The sequence below is a fragment of the Saccostrea cucullata genome, unplaced genomic scaffold, assembly GCF_032062105.1.
Source record: "Saccostrea cucullata isolate Sc308-1 unplaced genomic scaffold, CSIRO_AGI_Scuc_v1 ctg10541, whole genome shotgun sequence".
Taxonomy (NCBI): domain Eukaryota; kingdom Metazoa; phylum Mollusca; class Bivalvia; order Ostreida; family Ostreidae; genus Saccostrea; species Saccostrea cuccullata.
This window is the reverse complement of record NW_026941014.1, coordinates 38,883-66,649: the sequence shown is the minus strand read 5'-3', so window position 1 is coordinate 66,649 and position 27,767 is coordinate 38,883. Positions and strand designations below refer to the sequence as shown.

Below are 27,767 nucleotides of genomic sequence, written 5' to 3'. Positions count from 1 at the left end.
TCATAGACCTACATCAAAAACTCAGTTATTTCAGATCAGGTACAGGTAGGTAAACACTCATACAGACATTGTCATAGACCTACATCAAAAACTCAGTTATTTCAGATCAGGCACAGGTAGGTTAACACTCATACAGACATTGTCATAGACCTACATCAAAAACTCAGTTATTTCAGATCAGGTACAGGTAAGTAAACACTCATACAGACATTGTCATAGACCTACATCAAAAACTCAGTTATTTCAGATCAGGTACAGGTAGGTAAACACTCATACAGACATTGTCATCGACCTACATCAAAAACTCAGTTATTTCAGATCAGGTACAGGTAGGTAAACACTCATACAGACATTGTCATAGACCTACATCAAATACTCAGTTATTTCAGATCAGGTACAGGTAGGTAAACACACATACAGACATTGTCATAGACCTACATCAAATACTCAGTTATTTCAGATCAGGTACAGGTAGGTAAACACTCATACAGACATTGTCATAGACCTACATCAAATACTCAATTATTTCAGATCAGGTATAGGTAGGTAAACACTCATACAGGCATTGTCATAGACCTACATCAAAAACTCAGTTATTTCATGTATCAAATATATTATGTAGATCCCAATACAGTGTCATGTAGCAAATAATTAAAACAGACATAAATTAGACACTACTTCTGTCAATGCTTTTTAACCCTCATTGCTCATCTGGGACAGGTACTGGTAATTCATCCATGATTAATTCGGCTTGGAATCTGTTAACCATTTCCTGGTTTTGGATAACTTTTACCAAAATCTGTAGCAATCAAGAAATTTATGATAGGCATTATGATAAGAATATTTCTTGCAATATTTAAACATGAAGTTCTTGCTATACCTCTGGAATGTAAATGTCAAGTGCATAATTCACACTTCTCCCACAGCAGTGTGCAGTTTTCGTTAACTTGTTGGTAAGTAAATCAATCTACAAAATTGAGGAAAGAGATTCATGAAATAAACTTACAGTGTGAAATACTCACCAGAAAATAGTTGTTGAGGTAATTTTTTTTGGATATTTATAACATATGTTTTTAAATTAATTATGCTAATGCATGAAAGGATTAAGTTAATCATAAAACAAATTTATATAAATATTTTTCACAAAGGTTGAATCCTCTCTTCAATGGTTATAGGAAAAATAAGTCGGCAGAATGTATCATTTAATTCCTACATTTTTTGTGATACCAAAGACAGAAGGAATAAAACTTTACCATCTTTTCTGACAAGGCCATGATACTTTTATTTTTCTCTATAAGCCATTGTTTTCTTCCTGAGTTTTTGCCCTTGGTTATCTCCATTCTAAATGATGGCTTTCCCCCACTTTCTATTGATTTGATAAGTTTCTACCAAAGAAATAAAATTGAAAAAGTTAATGAATGAGGACTTGGTGAGAACAATTGTACTAAGCATTGTTCAATGCCCAAAGCCAAGCTTTAAACAGTTACTGACCTGTATGTCAATTTTCTTCAGGACTTTATTAACGCACTCATCACTCTGATAAAATGATTGACTGAAATGGATAGATAAATATAAAAACTGTCTGCATGCTACAATTACTGCAGCAAATGATCAATTTACTTATTGTTTGAGGAGTGTCTAAATAAAAAGAAATGAAATAAAAAACACTTAATAATTACTCTTTAAGCTTGTATGGCATTGGAATGTGGCATCCACAGTATACAGGCTCATCTTCTATTTCAATACAATGCCTATGGTAATTTTGGCCACAAAAACTGCAAGATATTTTTTCCCCAAAATCTCCCTGGCACACCCCAAATGCAATGGCTCCACATTTCTCATAAAATCTACGTCCTCTACCAACAAAAAAACCTTCAACCAATGGCAAATATGACATGCTGGAAGCTCCTTTCAGTGTTATCAAAAGTAATCGGAAATGACAAGGCCAGTCTCGTCTTTTCTCACTGGAATATATTTCTGATCCACCTTTGGAGTATACAATAATGTTGTTCTGCGTGAAAGAAGCAATGCTTTTCAAATGCATCTCCCCTGAAAGATAGGTAAATATAAATAACAAAGAATTCTATAGTCCAAACTATATACATTGTAAATACTTCATTGTTCGGTGTTTTTGGCAATGTTGGCTCTTCCAGAACTAGTAAATGCAGTACCGGTAATTTAAAACATTGTTAGAAATTGTAACTTTGTCAGACATTGTGGAAAGAAAGAGATTCGAAAAAGGAAGATAAATAGATAGATACTAGTACATGTATATATTTATATATTTTTTTAAGTAAAAAGTTTAATGAATTAAAGTAAATTCTTACATAAATCTTTAGTATCCCTTGTGGATGTTGATTTTATTGCCTTCCATATTAGATTTTTTTTATCCTTGTGAAAAATATAAGACATATATCAGAACAGAAACTTCCCTACATGTAAACTATGTATCAAGAAAAAATGGTACATATACATGTACATTGTTTTGTAATTTCATAACATTTTTTAAAGAAAGGACGTAGTGATCTCTAGATAAAAGAGTTTACTTGTTGAATTAAATTAAACAATACACAAAAAAATCTGTTAGTGAAAAAAAAAAAAGAAAAACATTAACTTTCCAAATTGGTTCAAAGAAACAAAGTAGCAAAAGTATTTTTCTTGTTAAAAAATCATGGGTTTTGTTGAAATGACTGCTATGAATACGCACTGGACAATTTCTGATTTCATAGCAAACAACAGCAAGTTTTAGAAACTGCTTTCTGTGGATATTCCCCCAAATTAAGATACTAATGGAGGCAAATAAACTTTCTGAAGGAGAACATCCTGTATCCAAAGGACACATATCACTTTGTCGAATTGATGTTGGAAGGAGACTTATATATCTGGAAAGAAACAACTTATATGAGAATAAAAAATGAGGAAGTTACATATAATGATTGATTATATATATATGCCGTATTTTCACAATGAATTCACTATTTTAAATTGTAATTATACATACCCATCACCAAAGTCTCCTAAACATCTGTAAACAAAAACAATTTTATCATCCATTTCATTTACACAATACATCTTTGGCCTTCTCGGGGGCTACTCACATATAGAAAAAATAAAAATAACTTCCTGGGTTGACACCGTCAGGAATTTATAGCTAAAACTGTAACCATAGAAACCTGGGTTGACACCATCAGGTTGAGTATGAGGGTACCCGGGTTGACACCATCGGGTTCTAATGAATGGAACCTGGGTTGACACCGTCAGGCTTAAATTTTGAGATACTTGAGATAATTTCGAGATACCTGGGTTGACACCATCAGGTACATGAAAGGACCCGGGTTGACACCATCGGGTAGCTATAATTAATTATATAATGCAGAAAAATTTATCTGAAATTGGGGGAAAACAGGCAAAATTTAATCTGAATGGGGGAAAAAACAGGCAGTTGAACATAAATACATCAAAAATTGTGAGAGCCCCAATGATGGTATATACATGTATAATTAAAACATTTTAAACACATTTTTGAAACATAATATTACAAAAGGTGCAGTATGGGGAAGGTGGGTGGGATAACAAAAAACACAGAGCATGTACATCCAGCTGAATTTAAAACAAAGGAATGATGATGTTACATGAAATTTGATGCGGATTAGTTTGGGGGTCACGTGGCTACGGACCCCCCGGGATCTTCCTGTCCCTCGCACGATGCATTACCTAATATGGACATGAAATACTGGTACCTAAGACAGATAATCTCTCTAAAAATAGTTTCTTTGTCTAAGTGTCAAACAATGAGTGTTTTTACAAATTCCATTAGATTTACAACACTTTAACCAAAATTACACTGCAATTCTTCTAAATTGATTCACCCAATGAATGTTAGATCAGTAGTTCCATAACTACCAAAATGTATAGGGGAAAAATTAGGTACACATGAAAAACTTAAAAGTTATGTATAAACAAAATTTTTTCTTACATAAAAAATATCATTTTATACATATAATAAGAGCAATTGAAATTTCCACATTTATTGAACATAGTCAAAACATAAGGAAAAACAAAAACAATTTTATCATCCATTTCATTTACACAATACATCTTTGGCCTTCTCGGGGGCTACTCACATATAGAAAAAATAAAAATAACTTCCTGGGTTGACACCGTCAGGAATTTATAGCTAAAACTGTAACCATAGAAACCTGGGTTGACACCATCAGGTTGAGTATGAGGGTACCCGGGTTGACACCATCGGGTTCTAATGAATGGAACCTGGGTTGACACCGTCAGGCTTAAATTTTGAGATACTTGAGATAATTTCGAGATACCTGGGTTGACACCATCAGGTACATGAAAGGACCCGGGTTGACACCATCGGGTAGCTATAATTAATTATATAATGCAGAAAAATTTATCTGAAATTGGGGGAAAACAGGCCAAAATGAATGAACATCAAGTAGTAGTGGGTACTAAGTATTGATGTGAGTGAATGCCCCCAAGAAGATAAATGATGAAAAAGGAAACATCTTAAAATGAACACATTTTAGTTTGTGCAGACTGAATGGTATCTTGATTGATTCTGATATACCTTGCATAACAGTCTGAATTCCATCGACCTAATGACTGAATTAAATGATCTTGAATACCAACGGCAGCTGCTGTAGTGGCAGCTCCAATTCTGAAGGAATGACCTGAGTACCTAGTATCGTCAAAACCTAACCTGGATAGGACTTGTTTCACATGTAGTAGGAAAAAATTTCTGGACATAGGATTACCCTCATCATCAACAAATAGAGCAGCATGGTTTTGTGTGTGACAAATATTTAGTCGACTTTCAAAATACATTCTCATAGTTTTAACTGGATTTAAATGCGAATTCTCGAACACCTTAATATCAATCCCTTGTCGGAAAGGATCTGTCTTAGAGGAATTAAGTGTCAAAGTATAAAAAGAACCATCTTCTGCAAAAGTGACATTTTGTATGGTTAAATAATCTTGCTGCTTATGAAAATTTGTTGTAAATTCACCACATCTCAAAAAACCAAAGAAAGCCATTTTACATATACAACATAACATCAGATCTAGCCAGGGTGAAAAAACACCCTTGTTAAGGCAATCACAAATTTGAGATAGAATTGAAAAAGTGATAGGTAATCTTTTTGATTTGCTATTGCACTGCTGCTTTTTAACACCACGTAGTACACAATGAAGTCTTTCAAAGTCTCTAAACATAAGGCATTGGCCTTCCTTCAAGTAGAAAAAACGTATTCCTGCAAGGTATGTTTTGATGGTTTCATACCTTAATTTCAAATTTAATTGACAGTGTGTGACAAAATAAACAAGTAAATCCTCATTTATAACCGGCAATTTACAAAATGCAAGACACACCCGCGACATAACGAGAAATTTTAGAAAACAGTCCAATCCGGATCTGTATGTTGCTGCTGTGCTTGGCTCGATGGAGGCATCAACCAGATAGTCAGCATGCTTCTTTAGATGAGGATGAGGCTCGAATACTCTGGGCACGTCATCGGCAGCTGGTCTGCATGTGGAGCCAGGCGACGGAAACGATCCATCTGAAAACGAGATAATGCATCAGCAATACAGTTTGTTGTTCCCTTAATATGACGAGCATAGATTACAAAATTGTTTGTTGCTGAACAAAGAGTTAGTTTACGCATAACCTTCATAATGGAGGGGATCTTTGAACGTCCTTTGTTAATAATGTGCACTGTAGCTTCGTTGTCACAATTAAATACGATCTTTAAACCAGACCACTGTGCCCCCCACAGAATAGAGGCCACAACAATTGGGTAAAGTTCGAATAAGGCCATTGATAATGATTTGTCTTCTGAGACCAGTTCTTCAGGGAAGTAGTCTTGAAACCACTGATTGTTGAAAAAACCTCCATAAGCGGTATTCGTGGCATCAGTGAAAAGATGTAGATCGGCTGCATCCGTAGTTGTTATGTCCATGAAAAATGATCTGCCATTCCATCCTTTCAGGAATTTGGACCACATATACAGATCAAGTCTACATTCCGAATTCAAAGTGACATGATGGTGTAGTTCCCGAGCTTTACATGAAAGTGTGATCAGATAAGACACAAATGATCTTCCAGGAAGAACCACGCGACTGGCAAAGTTTAAGTGACCCAGGAGACTAAGAAGTTCACGTTTTGTGCAGGAATTTTTGTTTGAGAACTGCTGCACTAAATCAGATATCCTGATTAATTTTTCCTCGGGTAACCTGGCCTCCATCCTTTTGGTATCAAGGGTGATGCCAAGGTATTCCAGTTCTGTACATGGTCCCATCGTTTTCTTGATAGATAAAGGAATACCAAGTCGACCAAATACATGGTGAATCAAGGCCATTGTCCGTGTTGCTTCAAAGTCTGGTGGATCGATTGTTAAGAAATCATCAAGTAAATGGAGAATATTTGATATCCCATAATTATTCTCAAAGATCCAGCACACCACGGATGATAGGAAGTCAAATATTTTTGGGCTTGACCGGCTACCAAAAACTAGTCTTGTGAAAAAGTAATATTTGTTGTTGTTTTTTATGCCATGATATGGCCACAAAGTAGGGTGGATTGGAATGAGTTTAAAGGCATCCATAATATCGGCTTTGCAGAGCCAGCTTCCCCTACCCATTGATTGAATGGTTTGAATTGCATGGTCAATAGTCACGTATTGGAGAGAAAAGTCGTCTTTGTTTATAAGATCATTTAAACTTGGATGGTCCTGACTGTTATGTGGTGCCGACATATCAACTATCAAACGTTTCTTTTTTGAATATTTACTTTCAGCTAGTCCTATGGGGTTGATTCTGTAAATTTCGAATGGTACTTTGTCAAACGGACCAATAAGGTAACCTTTCTCCAGTTCTTCAGCTATCAAATGGTTTATGGTTAGAGGATCCTGTTTTGCAGATAAAAGATTTTTACATTCCAAAGGTTCTGTTGGCAGGGGGTTAATCCCAGTATGAAATCCTTCTTTTAAACCTTTAATGAGAAAGTGCACAAAGTCTTTATCTGGATAATGTTTTAACTCTTCCTGTAACACAGATATTTTTATAGTCGACGGTACACATGAATGAAGGTTAACCCCGCTTAACGTCTTGAGCGGGGCGATTGGCCGTTTTTTGAATCACTACACTTCTGAGCTGTATGTTCTCCCTGGCAGCGTAAACAGACATGGGCATTTCCACATCTTGCATTGACGCACCCTTTAACAGAGTTGAAGTTATTACAAATTTCCCTGTCTTGGAATGCTATACGGGGTCGTCCTTGGCTGTCTGACTCTCGTCCCTTCCTTTGATTGGATCCTGCAGAATAGTTCCTGAGTGAAGACATTGGGCAAAATGATGCTGTATGGTTAATGCTGCTACAAACATAACATGCAGAAGGTCGCAGGTTTGCAAAAATGTTGCAGAAAAGGGTATTATCTCTCACAGACCAGTCTACAGGAATGTTAGAATATCTCAAATGAGCTGCTGCCCGAGCTGAAAAGGTTTTGTGGTATTCGTAGAATCCTTTGCCACCATAACGATTGGACATGTCCACGATGTCTCTCTCGTACAAGTCTAGCTCTTCTCTTCGTTGAGGATAGGTGTTACACATAATGTTTTTGTAAATGCCAAAGGCAAATATAAATTCCGATATTGAAAGACTTTTGTGCAGTCGTGGGTCTTTTTCTGGTTTTTCGTCGGTGATTTTTCCTTCTTTTTCACGGATGGTGATAGCGTTGGTAGTCGGTATTAAGAGCTGAGCCAAATTAATATCCTTTCCCTCGATTATGGCCTTTCTCAGGGAAGGGGGCACAGTTTCGACAAAGGGTAACGATTCAATAGCGTACCCAAACTTAGTTTTTTGTAGGAAACTAGACCTACCCTCAGTGCTCTGTCCAGGACTTTGTAACGCTGACTGTAATGTAAATCCAACGTCTGCAGCTTGGGTCTGTTCCGGAGCAGGGGGCAGGACTGGATTCCCTGTCGCAGTTGTCGATGATGACGGGGCATTCACCTTGTTCGAAACTACTCTCAGTTCCTCTTGTAGTTTCGAAACCGTGCTAGTGAGCGTGGATATAGATTGTAGAAGCGTCTCGTAGTTTTTGTCGCCGCCATCTTGGATTTGACGAGAGGAACTCGAGCCCGATCTAAATTCAGCAATCTGGTTCTCCGAGGAAGCGTTTTGGTCGAGATCTTTCATCTTTCTGATCAGGACACTCTTTTTGTCTGATTGCCGAAAGGGTACACTATTTCTCGCCAGTTCTTCTCTCAGTTTTGTCACAGTCCAGTTCTCCGGTTTTGTCAGGTCGTAAGGAGCACTTGCCGAGCCTGCCCGTGCACTACGACGTTCTGCCATAGCCTTTGGCTTTTAGAAACTTTAACTAGTTTAAGTCACAGTTCAAAACGGGAAATCCAAATTGCTTTTTAAATAAATAGCACCACAAAAGAAAATCCGAATAATAATAACAAAAAAACACAGAGCATGTACATCCAGCTGAATTTAAAACAAAGGAATGATGATGTTACATGAAATTTGATGCGGATTAGTTTGGGGGTCACGTGGCTACGGACCCCCCGGGATCTTCCTGTCCCTCGCACTATGCATTACCTAATATGGACATGAAAACTGGTACCTAAGACAGATAATCTCTCTAAAAATAGTTTCTTTGTCTAAGTGTCAAACAATGAGTGTTTTTACAAATTCCATTAGATTTACAACACTTTAACCAAAATTACACTGCAATTCTTCTAAATTGATTCACCCAATGAATGTTAGATCAGTAGTTCCATAACTACCAAAATGTATAGGGGAAAAATTAGGTACACATTTTTTCTTACATAAAAAATATCATTATATGACAGACAGTAATGTTAACAACTATTAACTATTCCTCAGTTTATGTAAAAAAGGAAAGAGAAAGAAAAAAAAGGAGAAATATTATTACATCACTTACAGATTTAAACACAGCATCCTTGAACCTCTGGAGTATATCTTGATCAAGTTAATTTCAAATTAAAAGGAAAGAGAAAGAAAAAAAAAAAGGAGAAATATTATGTACTAACAAAATTTTTTTCTTACATAAAAAATATCACCGATAGAAATATTTAATTCTCTGACAGTTGTAATTAATAAATAAATAATTGTTGTTTTTGTATTAATTTATTTATCCAAATGTTTAAAAACGAAATGCCGATATCATGAATGATTTTTTTTTTATAAAATACAATTTTTGTTTGTAAGTCATCCATTACAATGTATCTCTTGCATTTAAATATTTTTACGAGTATAGTTTGATATTAATTCAAACAAAAATTCGATTTCTTACTGCAGAAATATGAACTCATTGATTTGAAATAATATTGATTATATTGTGTTTGATTTCCGTAGGCGGATTATTTCTTGATTTTGATTTAATAACAAAATTTGTCTATATACTCTACCAACGATTATTGATTCATTTTTAAAGAAATATTTTTTAAGGGGGGGGGGGGGGTTATATGTATATGTGATGTCTTAATCTATTCTTATTCTCTTCCTCTTTTTTACATGAAACTTATTCAATAACACCAGTATGCCCATCATACTGCAAAATCCTTCATTTCAAAACCCGGCTAGCCGTATGTACAATGTATATATGTGTACAGTAATTAATAGTCGCGGCATTTGACTATACATTGTACATACAATGTAGATCGATCTTTACACGACATTCAGGGATATTACAAGAAAACTTGAATATCTTAATTAGATGAAATAAAAAGTGCGTGATTTACAAAACAAATAATATATTATTATTCATAATTTCCTCCTAAACCTTTCTTACAATCATAATATTCATGAAAGGACTACAAAATAAGTTCTGTTTATTTTACTGTTTTCGGCTAGAAATTCGGATTTAAAAACAAAAGATTAAATCCGCTGATATATAAGTTGTACCCATTAAATATATATAGAACCATTTTATTTCAAAAATAAATAAATAAATGAATACCAGTCGTAATTTTCAAGTGTAATTAAGCCGTGATTTCAACATGTATATAGAAAAACAGGTTTTCAGTTACATACACTCGGAGCCCGTGATCGCTGTTGTACATGTAAATGACCTTGATCACAACTGAAAGACGGATAGAAGATTCCAATATATTTTGAAGGGTGTATCTGTGCACACATTTAACAAAGGATTTAAAAAAGAACAGAAAATTTAGAATTTATTCAAACTAACTTTAGATTGAAAGTTACAACAAAATATGAAAGACTGTACTAGAAATTTGATTAATACCCCCCCCCCCCCTTTTTCTAAACATGTGGTCTTCATGGCATGTAAATTAAATAAAATTATAATCCATTTATTTGACAGTAATGAGCGACAAAATTTATTTTTATATATTAAAAAATATTAAATGACACATCGTTTCAAAACGTTCTTTCACATACTTTATATACCATAGTTCATATATATTTATCTATTACATGTAAATAAAAAAATATACCGGTATTTTTTTTCTCTCTTTAAGAAAAAAAATATTTATGAAGCCCTGATCGGGTTGATAGTTTATTGAATTCAATGCCTCTGAAATTATTGTACACAGATGATTAATTTGAACTCATTTTTTCTAGAAGGAAAAGAAAACAAACGAATATATACATGTATTATACATTACCGTTTAATTTCGTTTTGTTGTTCCGTTTTTTTTACTCCAAAAATATCACAATCATAACTAATTCAATAATAAAATAAATACAATTTGACATCCTGACCCATCGATAGCCATATTTAAAATGAAAGACTTCCGAATGAATCTTACACGATTCTTACACGAAAGTCACACGTTTCTCACACGATTCTTACACGAAAGTCGCACGTTTCTCACACGTTTCTCGCACGCTCGCTACACGGTTTGCACGAAACGCTTTGGAGCTTACACGAAACGCTGCACGGTTTACACGAAACGCTACACGGTTTGCACGAAACGCTACACGGTTTGCACGAAACGCTGCACGGTTTACACGAAACGCTACACGGTTTGCACGAAACGGAAATCGCACGAAAGTTACACGCTTTTTTGGGGTAGTAGCACGTCTCAGGGTCTGTAGTAAAAACTTCATTTTTAGAAAACTTGTGCATTTTGTCTACATGATCAATAGAGTTCTTTACCAACACCAGAACTTCAATCTTTTGGGCCTCAATATTGGTACCCAGGGGTGTGGGAATTTTTGTTTATCTTTAACCATAATATGAATACTATATATGCCAAAACTGGCTGAAATTTGTGTGCAAAGAAGCAGAAAAACATACATGTACAATTGTACATAGATGTATACAGTCATGTATTTACCCGCTTTCTTGAATATCTGTACTTCTTATCTGGTTTACATTTGTAGCTTGATGATCCTTCATGGCAACAATGTCCTCTGATATCTGTTTCAGAAGAAATATTCAGTTAAAATAAAAAAGATTTGGAACATCTGTATTATATTACAATTTCATTCGAAGACATTCAGTTTGTTATTAAATATTCTCCATGAAGTCTATTTTGAAAATTTTAATCATTTTAGCTACTGGTAAATGCCAAAATAATTTTAGTCTGTATAAGACAATTTTTAAGACACAGAGATGAGATATATCAAATTCATATTTTATGAGTGAAACTCACTGTCTCTCCAATACAGGCAAGACACTGCCTACATACAAAATTGTCACACTCATTGCCTTGATTAGATTCTCCAGCACAATGTGGCAACTTGTGGAATGTCCTGTCACACTGTCTACAAGTTATCTGTAAAAAAATATTCAACAACAAAAAAAAATTCAAAATGTTATTAAAAGGACATACTTCAAATGAAAGTTTTTGCAATTTCATTGTATCTCTTGGGTTGATGTAAAAAGGACTCAAAAAACTTTAATCAAAAAAGTGGGATACCTTTTTTTGCCTTTGTTTCAGTTGAAATGCACATGCTGGACATTTGTCTTTGATATATACTGCAAATCAAACAAAATGAATAACACTGCACCTTTAATTGACAATGATTGATTACATATAATGACATCTTATAAGGCCATGAAAATTAATTTCTAGGTTCTCAGGACCTCCCTCATTTCTTCCACGGGTGCCTCATTGAACCTCTTTATTGCTAAATCAATACTTAAAAACAAAAAAAAAATCACCTCCCTCATCATTTTTTGAGGTTTTGTACAATGTAAAATGCTGTTTCATCATGTTTTGGGGCAATAAAATGGTAAATATAAAAAAAGGCTCCCTCCCACATCATACATCTCAAAAAAAGAGAAGAAAGCCTGAGAACCAAAAAATTAATTTTGCGACGCCTAAACTGTACATATCTATAAAATATCTGTACATGGAGTGTTTTTATCGGGGGGCGGAAATCAGGCCACTCCATGTATATTACATGTTTATCTGCTTAATGTCATATTTATAATATATCTGTACATGGAGTGTTTTTATCTGGGGCAGAAATCAGGCCGCCCATGTACATTACATGTACTTTTTCTTTGAGTCTTATATTGAGTTGCACATAGCCTTAAAGTTAAATTTATCTTAGATGGAACTAGTAAAATAAATTACCGTAGAGGGTTGCTTTGCATACCTTGATACATCAACAGCTGATTAGCAAGTCTCACTCTAGTATTTCTCAGTTCTTCACTTGTAATGTTTGAAATACTCTCATTTGTAAAATATCGTTCACAAAACTAAGGATAAAAAATTCAATATTTTTCTTTAAAAGGCAGAATATCATGCAAGCTAATTGTTACAAAAAATCTTATTTTGGCACTATTACATATGATCTTTCACAATACTAGAAGTTCTTTTTTTTTTAACTGCATGAATATATGTAATATATAAATGTTATATTAATTTCTGGCCTCTAGAAATACACAAATACAATATACGAATCTAAATTGTAAGTGTGCGTTTTGAAATCAAGTATTTTCCATTGAAAAATAAGAATTCTAATTAATTATAACTAAGGCATTCTTTCCTACCAGAATTATGTATACACCACAATTTTGCCCATCCTGCTGTTTTGTATGAGGAACAGTTTTAAGAGTCCATTTCTCCTCAGACTTGCCTGCCTCTAGTCCAAGGCTTATTCTTCTGTTGAAGAAATGACTGAAATTGAAAAATATTAAACTTTTCACGTGCACTTTGAAAGTACATCTTATTTATTATTTAACAAAAGATTCATTGAGTTATACGCTTAGTAACAATCAAAAAGTCTTAAACCTTCCTTTATATTTTTATTCAATTTTCATTTCTTTTTCTTTCTATGTGTAATAAAACATACCTTAAATTTTCTTGAATGCGCCTCTTCTGCAGAAGAGTCTCACCAAGAGGATTATAGAAGAATATAGTTCTTGTTGATGGTTCTATTACCTATTTATGGTTTTGTAAAACACATCCAAATATGAATGACAAATAAATGCATTTACATGTAAACACAATAATTATCATCTTACACCTCATTATCTAGTTACATACATGTATTCTGAATCTGAAATCAATATTTAATCTACTTTTAGTAAAGATTAATTACCACAAGGTCCCAGTGTCCCATTTGTTGGAGATATGCCCCAATTATCACTTGATAGTCAAGTAACTGAACCTGAAGAAAGGAAAAAATGACTCTAGAATTAATGCATGCATGCAGGGTCACCAAAAACTTCTTCCAGACCAGAGGATTTCAGGATTGTTTTCTTCTTTACAGGGGCATATCCATGTATTTTAGGTATTCAAAATGTAATACTACCCTTGGCATGTTCAAAAAAATTAGCAAAAAAGAGATTTGTTACATACCTTTGTTAAAGTCATGTTTTGGAGACAATGTCCTTCCACAATAGCTGTCATTGTTGAGGTGGCCATTTTAAAAACTTTGTTTCCCTTGTCTGTTTCTGCCTCAGCAATGGCCCCTAAACATGCGTCAACAACCTAAAAAATAGATAAGTACATGTAAATACCTCAATAAATTTATATTTCTTAATTTTTTTCTTTTCATTCCTAGACGACAAGCTTTATAAATATGTCAGTCTATTAACTTGTTTTATAGTTCTTCTTTACTTTCAATAGTATTTCATCAATATATAATTTTTTACTTGGTCAGTCAACCAGTTATTCCCCTTCAATGAGATGACATCCTCATCAGTTAAGTTGGTATCACCACATCTTGCCATGATGTATTTCGTTGTTTCCGTCTGATCCCAGATTTTGTTTACTTCTTTTTGAACTGAAAAATTAATTTTCTTTTTCACCAAATAATTTGTAATCTTGTGTTTTACCCTCCAGCTTTCTTAAATTCTTCTATTTAACAGCATTAAAAATGAAATTTACTAGATAAAAGCTGAACATACGTTGTATTTCATCTTTTGCAGTAGCACTTAAATTTTGATATTCTTGAAGCATATGGACATCAGTTTCTGATGGGGAACAAACGTCTTTAGCCAATATGTTTGTTGTCTTTCCTGTAAATCAACAAATGTGTTTATTCTAAAAGGTAGTAAATTAAATTTCTTGCGGTGCAACAATGTAAAATAAACACATGAACTATATATATGTGTCTTTGTGTGTATCACTAATACATTAATATTATAATCATATATTGTTTTATAAATATTTAATGTAACTATATTATTTATTAAAGTAATACCTTTGCGCTTTCTTAGTTTAGATTTTTTGGGCCTTGGCAAATTTGAAACTTTTCTTTTCTCTGAAAAATAGCAATTACAAACAATTCATAATACCAATCAATACAGCTTATGTCATTTTCTACTGAATGATAATGAATTATCATAAAAAATACTAGTAATTGATTATTTTTCATTACATACTATGTGGTAAATATTATGCAGATAATATATTCAAACAGCTAGTGTATGCACTAACTAGAATTTATTTAGTACTGTGTAAAATTAAACTCTTACTATGTGGGACTTCATCCATGCTTCTGATCTTCTTTTGTTTTCGTCGCATTAGTACAGGAAGATCATCATCTCGTGGCTCAATTTCCTTTAAAACATTGGCAACTTGTTGCAGTTGTTGTACAACGTTGCCAATATTGAGTCCACAAACATTCATTATGCTGCCCTGAATTTGTTTGATAAGCTCACGGCACTGAAGCCAGTCTTTGGTGTTTGATGGGGCATCTGTTAATTTGCTTTCTCTTCTTTCTGGAACTTTGCTATTGCCGGATCCTTCACCTGTCAGAATTGGACTTTCTGGAGATGTTTCTTGTGAATAAGATGGTTTTTTTGACTCAGAATTTTGAATGGACTCCAAAATTTCTAAGTCAAGGTTAAAGTGTGGGGCATCACGGTACTCAGATGGTAAAAAGTCCCAGTCCCAGCTTGGATATTGCTGAAATACTGCAAGCATGTGTTTGCATGGCAGATGATATTTCTGCCAGTCATAACATGTGCAAGATGGACAAGGTATTTCCAGATCAATATCATACACATTTCCTGAATCCACACTCTTCACCTGAAAGTTTCCAGCTGACCTCTCCCTGATGTTTTCCTCTGGAATCTTCAGCACTTGAGGAGGCATTCTTTTCACACAATGTTCCACCAACATTCTTGGTCTATTTTTCAAAAAACTAGGAATGCTGGTGATGTATGATTTACACATATCTAAGCTTCTTGCATTGTACTGAATATACCTACAATAACAAATAATTTAATCATTTTACAATGTAATGTACAAGTATATTTTAATGAAAAAAATTCTTACTGATAGATGTAAATATCTGATACAAGAAGGATATGGAGATAACAAACAGTATACAAACCGTGTATAACTTTCAGGGAAGACTTGAGAAAAAAGGACATTGACAAGGTTTGACAATGACTTGTCGCTAGTATGAGACAGGTATTCTTGTTTCAGTTTCAGGTGTTGTCGTTCAAGTCCATTTGTTGTTGACACCCTGACATTGAACAAACTTTTCCTAAACAAGATGACCCATCTCTATAAAACACAATTATAATTGTTATAATATAAAAATAAAAATGCAACATATAAATGACAAATTCAATTTCAAAACTGCAATCTATTATCTTTTCAAGATTTTATTCATTTAAAAACAATATACTGTACGTTACCTTGTAATTGGCTAGCCAAATGCGCTCAAACCATTGCTGAAGCTTCAATTTGTTTTTCCAAATCTTGCTGCAACGAAGATTGTCCATGTTCTGTTGTAATTGGTCTTCTGTTGTGGATTTGGCTATTTCTCGGAACCTACATGTAAAGATAAATGTTCTAAAATAAAAAAAAAATCATGGCAAATTCAATGGTGACATAGTAGTAATTAGTATATATTCGTATCTGTTGACACCAGTGTTCAGATAAATTTTGTATATAATTCAAAACTTTCAATTCATATTCATGTGTTTAATTTTTAAAAATATGCCACCAAAGAAAAATCATTATATTATCATTGCATCAGATAAATTTAAAATAAAGAAAATTAAAATTTGCCAAACACATATGTAACTATGATCCATTTACATCATAAGTATCTCATCTTTGTATTCTGCACAACCATTGACATGTGACTTGAGCCACCTGTCCCAGGCTTGTTCCCTATGGAAGTCACAAAGATAAACATGGCAATCTGAAAACAAAAAAAATATGATGAAATAAAATCAGAGACTTTGTCATGTTGAATACAGCAAAACTCGTTTAGTACGAACACGGATATAGCGAATTTACGGATATAGCGAAGTCATCTTGGATCCCCAGCTTTATAAATCTAATGAATTCCTTATACGGTTATAACAAATTACGGATATAGCGAAGTAATTTCATAGGTCCCTGTGACTTCGTTATAACCGAGTTTTACTGTATTTGCCGTAACCATATTTCTGTTTATTTAAAAGAGATCTCCTCAGATGGTTATTATTCCATAAGGACTAAAAATGTAACTCTATTTGTCTTCTTTTATCTGGCACAAGATATTTAAAAAATCTCATTGAACATACATTTATTTTTGATTTTTATAAAAAACAAACATGTTTAATAATATACATTCATGTAAAACTGTCTATACTTTACCTTTATATGAGTTTTTTCCTCTTTATATTACCAATAATCATTATTGAAGTTAATAGATTGTTTTACACTAGCATTAGATGGTTTTCTACTTTTTGACGTTAAAAAAATCCACCAAGATTGCTACATCTAGTACCCGGTACTTGTTTGACTAATTAAGGTGTGAGAATATTCACATATATTTAAATTGATACATATATTTAATATTTACATTACATTGAAAAGATATCTAATTTTGTCTTTTTTATCCTATATTAATATTAGATTCTTTTATATTGCTACATTTACCACATACCTTGTTATTATAATACCAGTACATTTTAAATATATTTACTCCATCACCAAACTTACCAGTTTTAAAATTGAAATATACAAAACAAAAGGTGTACATGTGAGAGAAAGATGATAAGTTTGCAGAAAATAATGAAAAATGAGTTTTGGGTGAGTCACGTACGTGTGAATATAAAATCTGCAGGTTAAAGACGGATAGTAAGCATATTAATCTTGATGATATTACAGAATGATTTTTTTCATCAATGAACACTCTTAGATGAGGTGTGATTTGGTGAAACGAAAATAAACATATACAGTCTCAAGATGTTGGATGAGAGCACACACAACAAAAAAGCCCACACACTCCAACTACAATTTAAACAACTTACCAGTACTCTGCTGTAATAAACAATTTGTTAAAAAAAAAAATGAAATATTGAACATTGTGATTTAATTCTTGACCCATTACTTTTTTTCTTACAAGTATTTAATATTTCTTAATACTACATTGTATTTGCAATTGCAAATATATGAATATGAAGGCATCTTTTTTAACACATTTACCAGAAAGAAAATGTTATTTGCAATACTTAGGCAAAATATCAACAAAACAATCATTCTTTTACCTTCGAAAGTTTCCTCTATGGCACTAATTTCAGATGTATCGAAATCAGTCATAAAATATTTTGGACTCCATGCAACATTCCATTCCTTTAGCAAATGCAGTGCTCTCATTATTGACTTCTTCGTTTCATCTGCAGTAATGAAGCAGCCAACAATAGTGTAACCAACATTGGTGTTGACACATACAAAGAAAGCTGGTAGGTCATATTTTGTAGTTTTGTATGTTGCATCCAACAAACAGATTTCTTGACCATATAGATTGAGTAATCTTTTTTGCCATTCTGTCTGGCCAACAAAGAGGAAATCTTCAGTTCTGTAATAAATTTTCACAACAGTATTAATTCAAAAATAAAAAGATTTATCTTTAAAATTCTGATGACACCTAGAAGGACAGTTAGACATATCCATTTTATACATGTAATAGTTGTTATGTTGTATATTTCTTTTACCACGTGATGTTCATTTCTGTTTATCAGTATAAATATTGGTGATATTTGTGGACTTCTTCATAAGATGAGAGAGTTGTAGTGATTTAAAATGTTACATCTTTAAATAAATATGAACAAGATGTGTTTGTGAAACATTATGCACCTGTCGGCAACAAAGTTCGAAAAAGATAGTATTAGCATAGTATGCAAACTAAATATGAAGTCTTTATCACTCATGGTTCAAAAGTTATGGTGAAGGTAAAAGTTGACAACAGACAGACAGACAAACAGACAGGAGAAAAACAATATATGCCCTTGGCGCATAAAATCAGACAGATGCCTGTCAAGTATACTTTTGCTATTAAGTTGCTTTGCAAATTCACAATATACTTTACTAATAAAATTCAATTAATAGTGATTGAAAAAAGAATCCATTTACATACTCAGAGATATCAAGAAAGAAGCTGTCTTTTTCATTCATGGACTTATATTTCTCCAACAACTGCTCAAGATTTTCTTTATCATCCTTGGAAAATCTAAAATAGAAATGAATCAAAATGTTTTAAAAACAAGTACACATCATATCTCCTTCTTTTAAATCAATGAAGCATTAGTGCTAGTAATACATGTACATGTACAATTTAGTGAATTTTATAAATGTCTGGCTATAATATATAACCTAACCTTGTTTGGTTTTTATATGAGTCCATAACATTTCTGATGTCTTTATCTAATGGATAGAAGCGTCTATTCTGTGTGGATGTCTTTCCAAGATCTTTTTTACTAAAACTCTTCAGATGACGCTTCATTTCGGCTACTTTGGTGACGCCTTCATCCATTAGACATTGGATTTTTTTCTTTATTACTTTGTCGACAGGCTGACAAAACCCTGCAAGCTAAAGAATAGGAAAAACACATTTTTAAGATGAAATAACTATAATGACACCAATATACTTTAAAGAGGTCAAAATATATATTCAAAATATATCACAAAAACAAATTTTTATATGTCAATTATTTTAAATACTTCTCCAGTAACATGATTCCTATGATCATCATGGGAAGGAAAAAGTATATGGATCTCCTCTTTCCATGCCACTTTGTTCTTCTTATCTTTAAGGGCTGCTTTAAGTCTCTGTGACTGGTCTTTTCTTTTCCAAATGGAGTCTGGACCATTGATCTGATAATAAAAAATCATACAGTTGCTTTTTTTAAAAGTAACCAAAGTACAAAAGTATGCTAATATTAAAAATGATTACTGTCGATATTCTATGCTAATCATTATCTGTGTAATTTCTATATGAAATGTGTTTGTGACACACTGATAAAGATGCCCCCTTAATATGGCAGCTTATGACAAGGGTTGAAGTATCTAAAATGCAAGTAAAACTCCAAGGTCGAAATTGCTGGTATACAAAAGAAGGTCCTTTAGCAAGGAATACACCTCTGAAATATAAAAACCCTAGCATGAACTGTTCACAAGTTATGGCCAAGGTAAAGTCTCTTTTAAAAGTGGGTGAAAATCTAAAGTCAGGGTTACCACTGAAAGGTTTTGTAACAGTGTATACACCTATGATGTAAATAGTAATGTATTTAACTAAAGTTTGAAACCCATCATGTTTTTTTTCAAAACTAAATGGTATAAATTGAATGTGATTATAATGTCAATCGATTATGACGTCACTATCAAACTGCGTAGATCGATTATACCAATCAATCAATTTTTGGTCACATGACGAACTTGTTTTATGGAGATGTAAAAACGCCTTGTTCAAATAGTGATATATAAGGGAAAACATTTGCAAATGTTAATATTAAATGATGTGTTTTGGCACATTTTATATATAGTGAATGATATTATACTGTATAAGCAGAATTTTTAGCGATGATTTAATGTTTGCATTATTAACAAGGTCGTTGAAATCACTCAGATGGAATATCGCTTCACCAGTGAATTAATTGTGTTTTACTTTAAAAATCTTCTAGTAGGCATTTTAAAATCACTATAATTACTTCTAAAAATAAAGTACCAATTTTTAAGGAGGAAATCACTTAATTTGTACAGTATTTCATTTACCAGTCTAACCAATTACATATTGCTTTACAGTTCTCCTTTCTACTTTTCATCTTCCAAAAATTTTCTGAGAGTTAGTAATAGTTAGATCATATTAAATAAAATTTTTAGTGGTTAACAAGGGACGGAGGGAGCGAAGTGACCGAGACCCCTTCTTATCCACTAAAATTTTACTTAATATGATCTAACTTACTTAGAACCTATTGCGCCTTTTCATTGGCTTATTAGTCCGTCCGCCTAGTTACAAGAAAAAGAGGGTTAGGTTCTAAATGTAGTTTGAATTTTGTAACATAAAAAACTTGAAATTCTTTTACATTATAGCACAAATAGTGGTGCTTCATATGCTAACAGTATATACGAGAAAACAGAAGCAGTTCCTTATTTATATATTACCTTATATTCTGGAAAAATACAAATTCTTTTGGAATGAATTCTCGCAGGACAATCCTGCTTCTTGGTGTTTTGCAGCAACGTCCTGCCTTTTTGTGTGTAGGAATGGTCTTTTTTTCCTTCCAAAGTCTAGAAATAAAAAAATTCCCCAAGTTATACAGTTTCATATAAACCATTTTCTTATGAAGACATTAATATTAATAGCTGATAATCATGATAGTACACTTTGGGAATACACAGAAATTAAACTGGCTATATCTATGTATGCCTGTGTACCAAACAGAAAAAAAATGTTTCTATACAATACCATATTTCTTTTTTTTATAGATATGGTAGATATAATGAAATTCTATTCCCATTCTATCATTGGAAAGGCTTTGTCAAATAATGCATAATCATTAAGAGGACTGAATATCTAAATATTTATCTTATAGTACTTGAACTATTGTAATGTATACATTTATTTCATAAACTTTAGCTTCAATAAAGTTAAAATTATAGCATTGAAAAAAAATCAGTTGATACCCAACTCTATATTTTGTGTATAGAATTTAAGACACCTTTTCCAACTGATACTTCTGCTTTTGCTTCACATTTCGGTCTGGACCAAACTGACACTCTCGTACATCCCATCCTAATATTATGAAAGGGGTTCCATTGTACTGAATCTTTGGTCCTTCCCCACGACTAACATCTTCCCATTTTACTTTGTGTTCAGCTAAGCCTGTTAGTAAAATAATATGCAATGAATGGTATTTTCTTAATTAAAATTATTTTCTTAATAATAATTATACTCCAATAATTTGTTTGAATAATTTTTTAACACTCTTTTTAACACAATATTACACTGTTACATATACAGTAAACATTTTCTTTACAATAAAACATACTGAATATCAAAAGAGACTTGCCGTTTATGTCTTCTCTGAATCCCTTATTCCGACGAAATATAGTAAAAGTTGTTACTGTCTCAACTTCAAAATCCGTTATTCTTTTTTCAGCGTCATCAAGAGATGTGACAACAACGTGAGGCGAAGCTTCAGCCATTCCGCTATTGTAATTTGATACTGCATGTGTGCATGATGTACATGCAGATGATAAATAATTATTTTCGCAACCAAGGGTCACATAAATCAATTAAACATTCACATATCAACATATCATATATGACGATTCATACCCTGTTCAAGCATGCTTTCAAAATGTTGACTGAATTCATAATTGACAGAAACCCTCCAAAGTAAAGCTGGAATTATTTGTTGCCCGAACCCGATGTAATTATTTAGAGGTGTTCCGAAGAGCGACCTCCCTGTGAGTGATCTGAACTAGCATCCACCCCCCCACAGTGTTATGGCGCCATTTTGAAATGCGTTCGATTTTCGATCCCGATTTATATTTTGATTTGTAAATCGCATACATATATTTTTGTGTTTATGTTATAATGTGGTAAAAGGAGTTAAAACAAAGTTACTTTTTTAAACTGTAATTTAATATAATATATTTTTCAAGTGGACTGTGTCACCGCCGCATTTCACCGAGTTCGTCTCATGGCACTAATAATCATGCTAATGTATAAACACGGATTATCACATTCCCCACGAAAGGTGTTAATTTCTTTGAAGTAACTCAGGTGTGGCCGGATTAGAGGGAATAATTAACATTAATTATGAGCAGTTGGGACCAGTATGGCCGTTCGGAATACAGAATAGACAGAATCCGGACTACACAGAATTTTTTAAAATGAATTTATTAAAGAAGTGCATGGGACTAAAATTTACGGACGGAATGGACAAAAGTCCGGAGTACTCAGAGTCCGGATTAGACAAATTTTACTGTACTTGTCTGATTCAAAATCATGACATAGCAGCACCTTTTTGCAGCTCTCATTGTGTTATTAGTGTTGAACTTAAATTCACAATCCACAAACAATATGCTTACAAAAGGGTAGTAAGGAATTACGAAAATGTAAATTATACTGCACTTAATGAGGAATTAAGACAATGTGAATGGAACTCTATTTTATATGATTCAAAAAATATCAATGAAACATATTCTAATTTTGTCTCTTCATTAAACAATTGTATTGATAAACATATTCCTAAGAAAACCATTACCATCAGACCTAGAGATAAAGTATTTATGAATAATACCATACGGAAATTAATGAGGAAACGAAACAGGACACACCATAAAGCAAAGCATACAGACAATCCACTGCATTGGCAGACATACAGAGAACTCAGAAATACAGTTATTGATGAAATTCGAAAATCTCGTGAAAATTATAACAAGAAAATATCCTCAATGATTGATAAATCAATCCCCCCTGGAAAATGGTGGAGAATAGTCAAGTCAATATCAAAACTAAACAAAAATTATGAACCAATACCACCACTTAAATCTAAAGGTAAACTTATCTTCCATCCAGTTGAGAAAGCTACAGTCCTTAATAAATACTTTGCACAAGTTTCATCTATTACACATGAACCAGACATTCCCCTTCATGGTCCTGGTCCACCATTACAAAATACAGACACTTTATCTGAAATTTTTATCACTGAAAATGAAGTTTATGATCAATTATGTATCATTGACAGTAGTAAACCACCCGGTCCTGATGGTATTTCCCCAAGAATTTTGAAAGAAATAGCTAGCACAATTAAAACCCCTCTAACAAAACTCTTTAATAGATCACTAATTGAAAAAAAGTTGCCAGATATTTGGAAACTATCACAGATTACACCTGTTTTTAAAAATAAAGGTAGTGCTCAAGAAGTATCAAATTATAGACCAATATCCCTTACAAGTCAGGCACGTAGCATCGTTTTTGAAAGTGGGGGGGCCAACCTGAGAAAATTTTTTTTTTTACTTACCTGAAAAAGTTGACAAGCAAAAAAAAAAAAAAAAGGAAAATTAAAAGTTGTCCAAACTCGGAAATCCTATTTCGTGGGGGGGGGGGGGGGGGGGGGGGGGGGGGGGATAGTGGCCAACTTTTTCAGAGCCAACTTACTATCACTTCCAATTTTTTCCCTACAATCCTTGATATCACTATACTATGGTTATAAAGTGGGGGGGGGGGGGCCAACCACCCTATCAATGAACATTTACTATAGTAAAGGTTACGTTGGGGAAAAAAGTGGGGGGGCCAGGCCCCCCCTGGCCCCCCCGGATGCTACGTCCCTGCAAGTGTCTTATGTAAAATAATGGAAAAAATTTTGTTTAAACAATTGCATAATTTTATGAAAGATAATAATGTAATTTACAAATATCAGTCAGGGTTTCAACCTGGAGACTCAACTGTGAACCAACTAGTAGAAATATACAACACTATAATTTCAAGTCTTGATAAAGGTAAAGATGTAAGATTTATTTTTTGTGATATCTCAAAAGCATTTGATAAAGTTTGGCATAAAGGTCTCTTATCTAAACTAAAAAAATATGGTATTAATGGCAACATATTAGGCTGGATTGAGAATTATTTGTGTGATAGACAACAAAAAGTTGTAATTGATGGCTTTTCATCAAACCATGAGACAGTAAATGCTGGTGTTCCCCAGGGTTCTGTTTTGGGACCTTTTCTCTTTCTCCTATACATAAATGATATTTGTGATGATTTAGCTAACAATATACGTCTTTTTGCTGATGATACCTCTTTATATGCTATTGTAGAAAAAGAAGCCACAAATGTAGCACAGTCACTTACTAGTGATTTAGACCTAATTGATAAATGGTCAAAAAAATGGCTTGTTGACTTTAATCCAAACAAAACTGTAAATGTTGATTTTACCCGCAAAAATATAAAATATCCGCCTATTACATTTGGTCATCATGGCCCATCCATTATTCAAAATGCATCTCATACCCACCTAGGATTACATTTTCAAAGTGATGCTACCTGGACATCGCATATACAATTAATTCATGAAAAAGCTACAAAAAGACTAAATATCCTCAGAATGCTTAAGTATAAGATGAAAAGAAAAACACTTATTAAGATATATTTTGCATTTATTAGACCTGTTTTAGAATATTCTGATGTTGTTTGGGACAATTGTAATGAAAGAGATGCAAAACTTTTAGAAGATATCCAAGTTGAAGCAGGTAGAATTATTACTGGATTAAGATCAAATTCCTCTAGATCAAAATTGTATGATGAATTAGGGTGGGATCTTTTACAAACTAGGAGGAATATTCATAAATTGCTACTATTATATAAAATCATAAATGGCTATTCACCTAAATATTTAACGGACTTGATTGAACCTTTTCGTCCTACAAACCACCCCTATAATCTAAGAAATAATGATGCAGAATTCAAAATTCCTTCTATTAGAACTACATCATATATGGAAAGTTTCTTCCCATCAACTATCAAATTATGGAATGATTTGCCTGATTATATCAGAAATGCCCCTGGAATATCTTCATTTAAAAGTCTTTTAAATTCTTATTATTGTAAAAAAAGTAAAGAAATTTATCATTTTGGAATAAGAAAGTACAATATAATACATTGTCAATTGCGAAATAATGCAAGTAATTTAAAGGCAGACTTATATAACCAATTTTTATCAGAAACACCAATGTGTGAATACTGTATTGACTCTATTGAAGATGCTCATCATTATTTTTTTGCTTGTCCAAAATATAACTCCCCAAGAAATGTACTTTTCCAAACAATTCAAAATATTATTGATTGTGATCAAACTCAAGAACTTGATTTACTTTTGTATGGTAGTCCCAATCATGGACTAAATATTAATACTCAAATATTTGAAGCAGTACATGCTTTCATTGCAGCAACCAAACGTTTTATTTGAATTGTAATGTATGTTACTCATGCAAACACTTTATAACCGGTACATGTATTTCATTGTAAATTTTTTTTCTCTCTTTCTATTTTTTTTTTTTTTTCTCTTTTGTTTTTGTTCTTTTGTTTTTGTTACTATGTTTGTCTATTTATTTTTATATCTATATATTGTGTGTTCATTTTGACCTTGTAGGGAGAGGGCTAAAATAGGCTTTGCCTGCTGCCCAATCCCATTCACTTATGTGAATAAAATTTTGTATAAATAAAAAAAAAAAAAAACACTTTTTATCTGCAGGAACTTATTTTTTGCTTAATTATATTCCTGTGAAAATGTCCTGTTTGAGAACATTTTTGTCTTTCAAAAATTTAATAGATTCTTTTTTTATGTAAAGTGTCATAAGAATTTGTCGAACTGTACAGTAGTAATCGGTTTCACATATAGGAAATTTTAGAAATAACAAACACTAACTAAGCCCAAAAGTCCATCACACAATACAAATCAGGAGCAGAGCAAACACGGACCTCCAAGCCCCTTTTTTAATTAGGGAAACACCACTCAGATATGAGTTAACGATCATTTGTATTAAAATTTTGTTTACAAAATCATTGTATCGACCATAGAACTTACAAAAGGATGACTTTATACGAGATTCCAGATATTCCTTTTTCATCAATTGCTTGTCAATAAATAATCTCATTTTAGAAATTGTTCATACTTAGAGTATCTATCTTACTCCTCGAGGCATCTAAGAAATATACACCCTTATACCAGTGATAGTGGTTTATTGCTGCATAATGTAGGGAAGTTGACGATTATAAAGTTAAAATCATTGCGTTTATCATAAGGCTTTATTGTGACCATTAGATTTTGAATTAATTGTGCTTCATATGAATACAAAAATAGGTTTTTTGATAACGGTACGCGATTAGTTCCCATAAGAAATCAAATAGATTGTTGAAAAACACAAAGATATTGTCAATTAGAAACTCAAGCATCTTTTTAATATCAACTTCAGAGTACTTGTGTGTACAATCAGATTGCTTTTAAACAAGGACCAATTACAATGTAAGTAAATTTACGAGTTTCATTTATAATTTGAAAAGCAGAATGACAGGGCTTAAATTTATCTAGCTGCAGAACTGTAACTCACAGACAAAATATAATGAGAAACCGGAAAGCTACAGTTCCACCCTTTGTAAAACTGTATACTAGTATCTATTGGGCACAAAAAGTTGCGCCTAATTCTAGATCAATTATTCCAAATTCTTACATCAAAGGCAAAAAAAAATAAATATAGATTTCAAAAAAATTCCTTATTCCTTTATCAAGTACTCTCAAAGTCGACATCTGCAGTACGAGTGTTGGACTGAACCATCATGAATCCAAAATGGCAGTATAAAAAGACAAAATCTCCGATGATTTCAATTTCAGGGCAAAGAGGGCCATTAACAACAATTATAGGGAATGTTTTGTTTTGAAAACAGTGAAGGAATATGTTAGTAACACACAGTATGTAATATTTTGATATGACAGTTTATAACATGGAGAAATGAATTAAGAAATATCTTTTTTTGTGACCAATGAATACATTGATTTTTTCAATGTGTGGCACTGCAGCTCTCTGGTCTGATTTTTTTTTAGCTCACCTGAGCCAAAGGCTCAAGTGAGCTTTTCTGATCACAATTTGTCCGTTGTCTGTCGTCGTTGTCGTTGTCGTCGTCGTTGTTGTTGTAAACTTTTCACATTTTCGACTTCTTCTCAAGAACCACTGGGCCAATTTCAACCAAACTTGCCACAAAGCATCCTTGGGTAAAGGGGATTCAAGTTTGTTCAAATGAAGGGCCACGCCCTTTTCAAAGGGGAGATAATTATGAATTAGAGAAAAATTAATGGCATTTTTAAAAAATCTTCTTCTCAAGAACCACTGGCCCAGGAAAGATGAAACTCATGTGGAATCATCCTCAGATAGTGTAGATTCAAGTTTGTTCAAATCATGACCCCCGGGGCTAGGGTGGGGCCAAAATGGCCGACCCAAGTTTAACATAGGAATATATAGGAAAATCTTTAAAAATCTTCTTCTCAAGAACCACTGGGCCAGGAAAG

General features: G+C 33.1%; 3 protein-coding genes across 3 annotated transcripts in view; 1 reads left to right on the top strand and 2 right to left on the bottom strand.

The window, feature by feature from the left end:
• The window catches only part of LOC134256933 (tubby protein homolog), a 49,146-nt gene that overhangs the window by 14,057 nt on the left and 7,322 nt on the right, over positions 1-27,767 (top strand). The gene's annotated exons all lie outside the window — the stretch shown is intronic.
• On the bottom strand, positions 4,007-8,365 carry LOC134256935 (uncharacterized). Its single transcript, XM_062739607.1, has 2 exons — positions 7,891-8,365; positions 4,007-5,573 (listed from the first exon to the last, which is right to left on the bottom strand). The coding sequence occupies exons 1-2, from the start codon at positions 8,363-8,365 to the stop codon at positions 4,525-4,527; spliced, it is 1,524 nt and encodes a 507-aa protein (XP_062595591.1). The 3' UTR covers positions 4,007-4,524.
• LOC134256934 (uncharacterized) lies at positions 11,108-22,179 on the bottom strand. The gene is made up of 22 exons (XM_062739606.1): positions 21,768-22,179; positions 21,417-21,580; positions 20,860-20,985; positions 19,420-19,572; positions 19,077-19,288; positions 18,836-18,928; positions 17,905-18,277; positions 16,525-16,637; positions 16,119-16,254; positions 15,809-15,984; positions 14,946-15,679; positions 14,672-14,731; positions 14,376-14,486; positions 14,121-14,251; positions 13,825-13,956; positions 13,565-13,633; positions 13,316-13,404; positions 13,014-13,140; positions 12,617-12,719; positions 11,932-11,990; positions 11,665-11,787; positions 11,108-11,429 (listed from the first exon to the last, which is right to left on the bottom strand). The coding sequence occupies exons 1-22, from the start codon at positions 21,901-21,903 to the stop codon at positions 11,343-11,345; spliced, it is 3,507 nt and encodes a 1,168-aa protein (XP_062595590.1). The 5' UTR covers positions 21,904-22,179; the 3' UTR covers positions 11,108-11,342.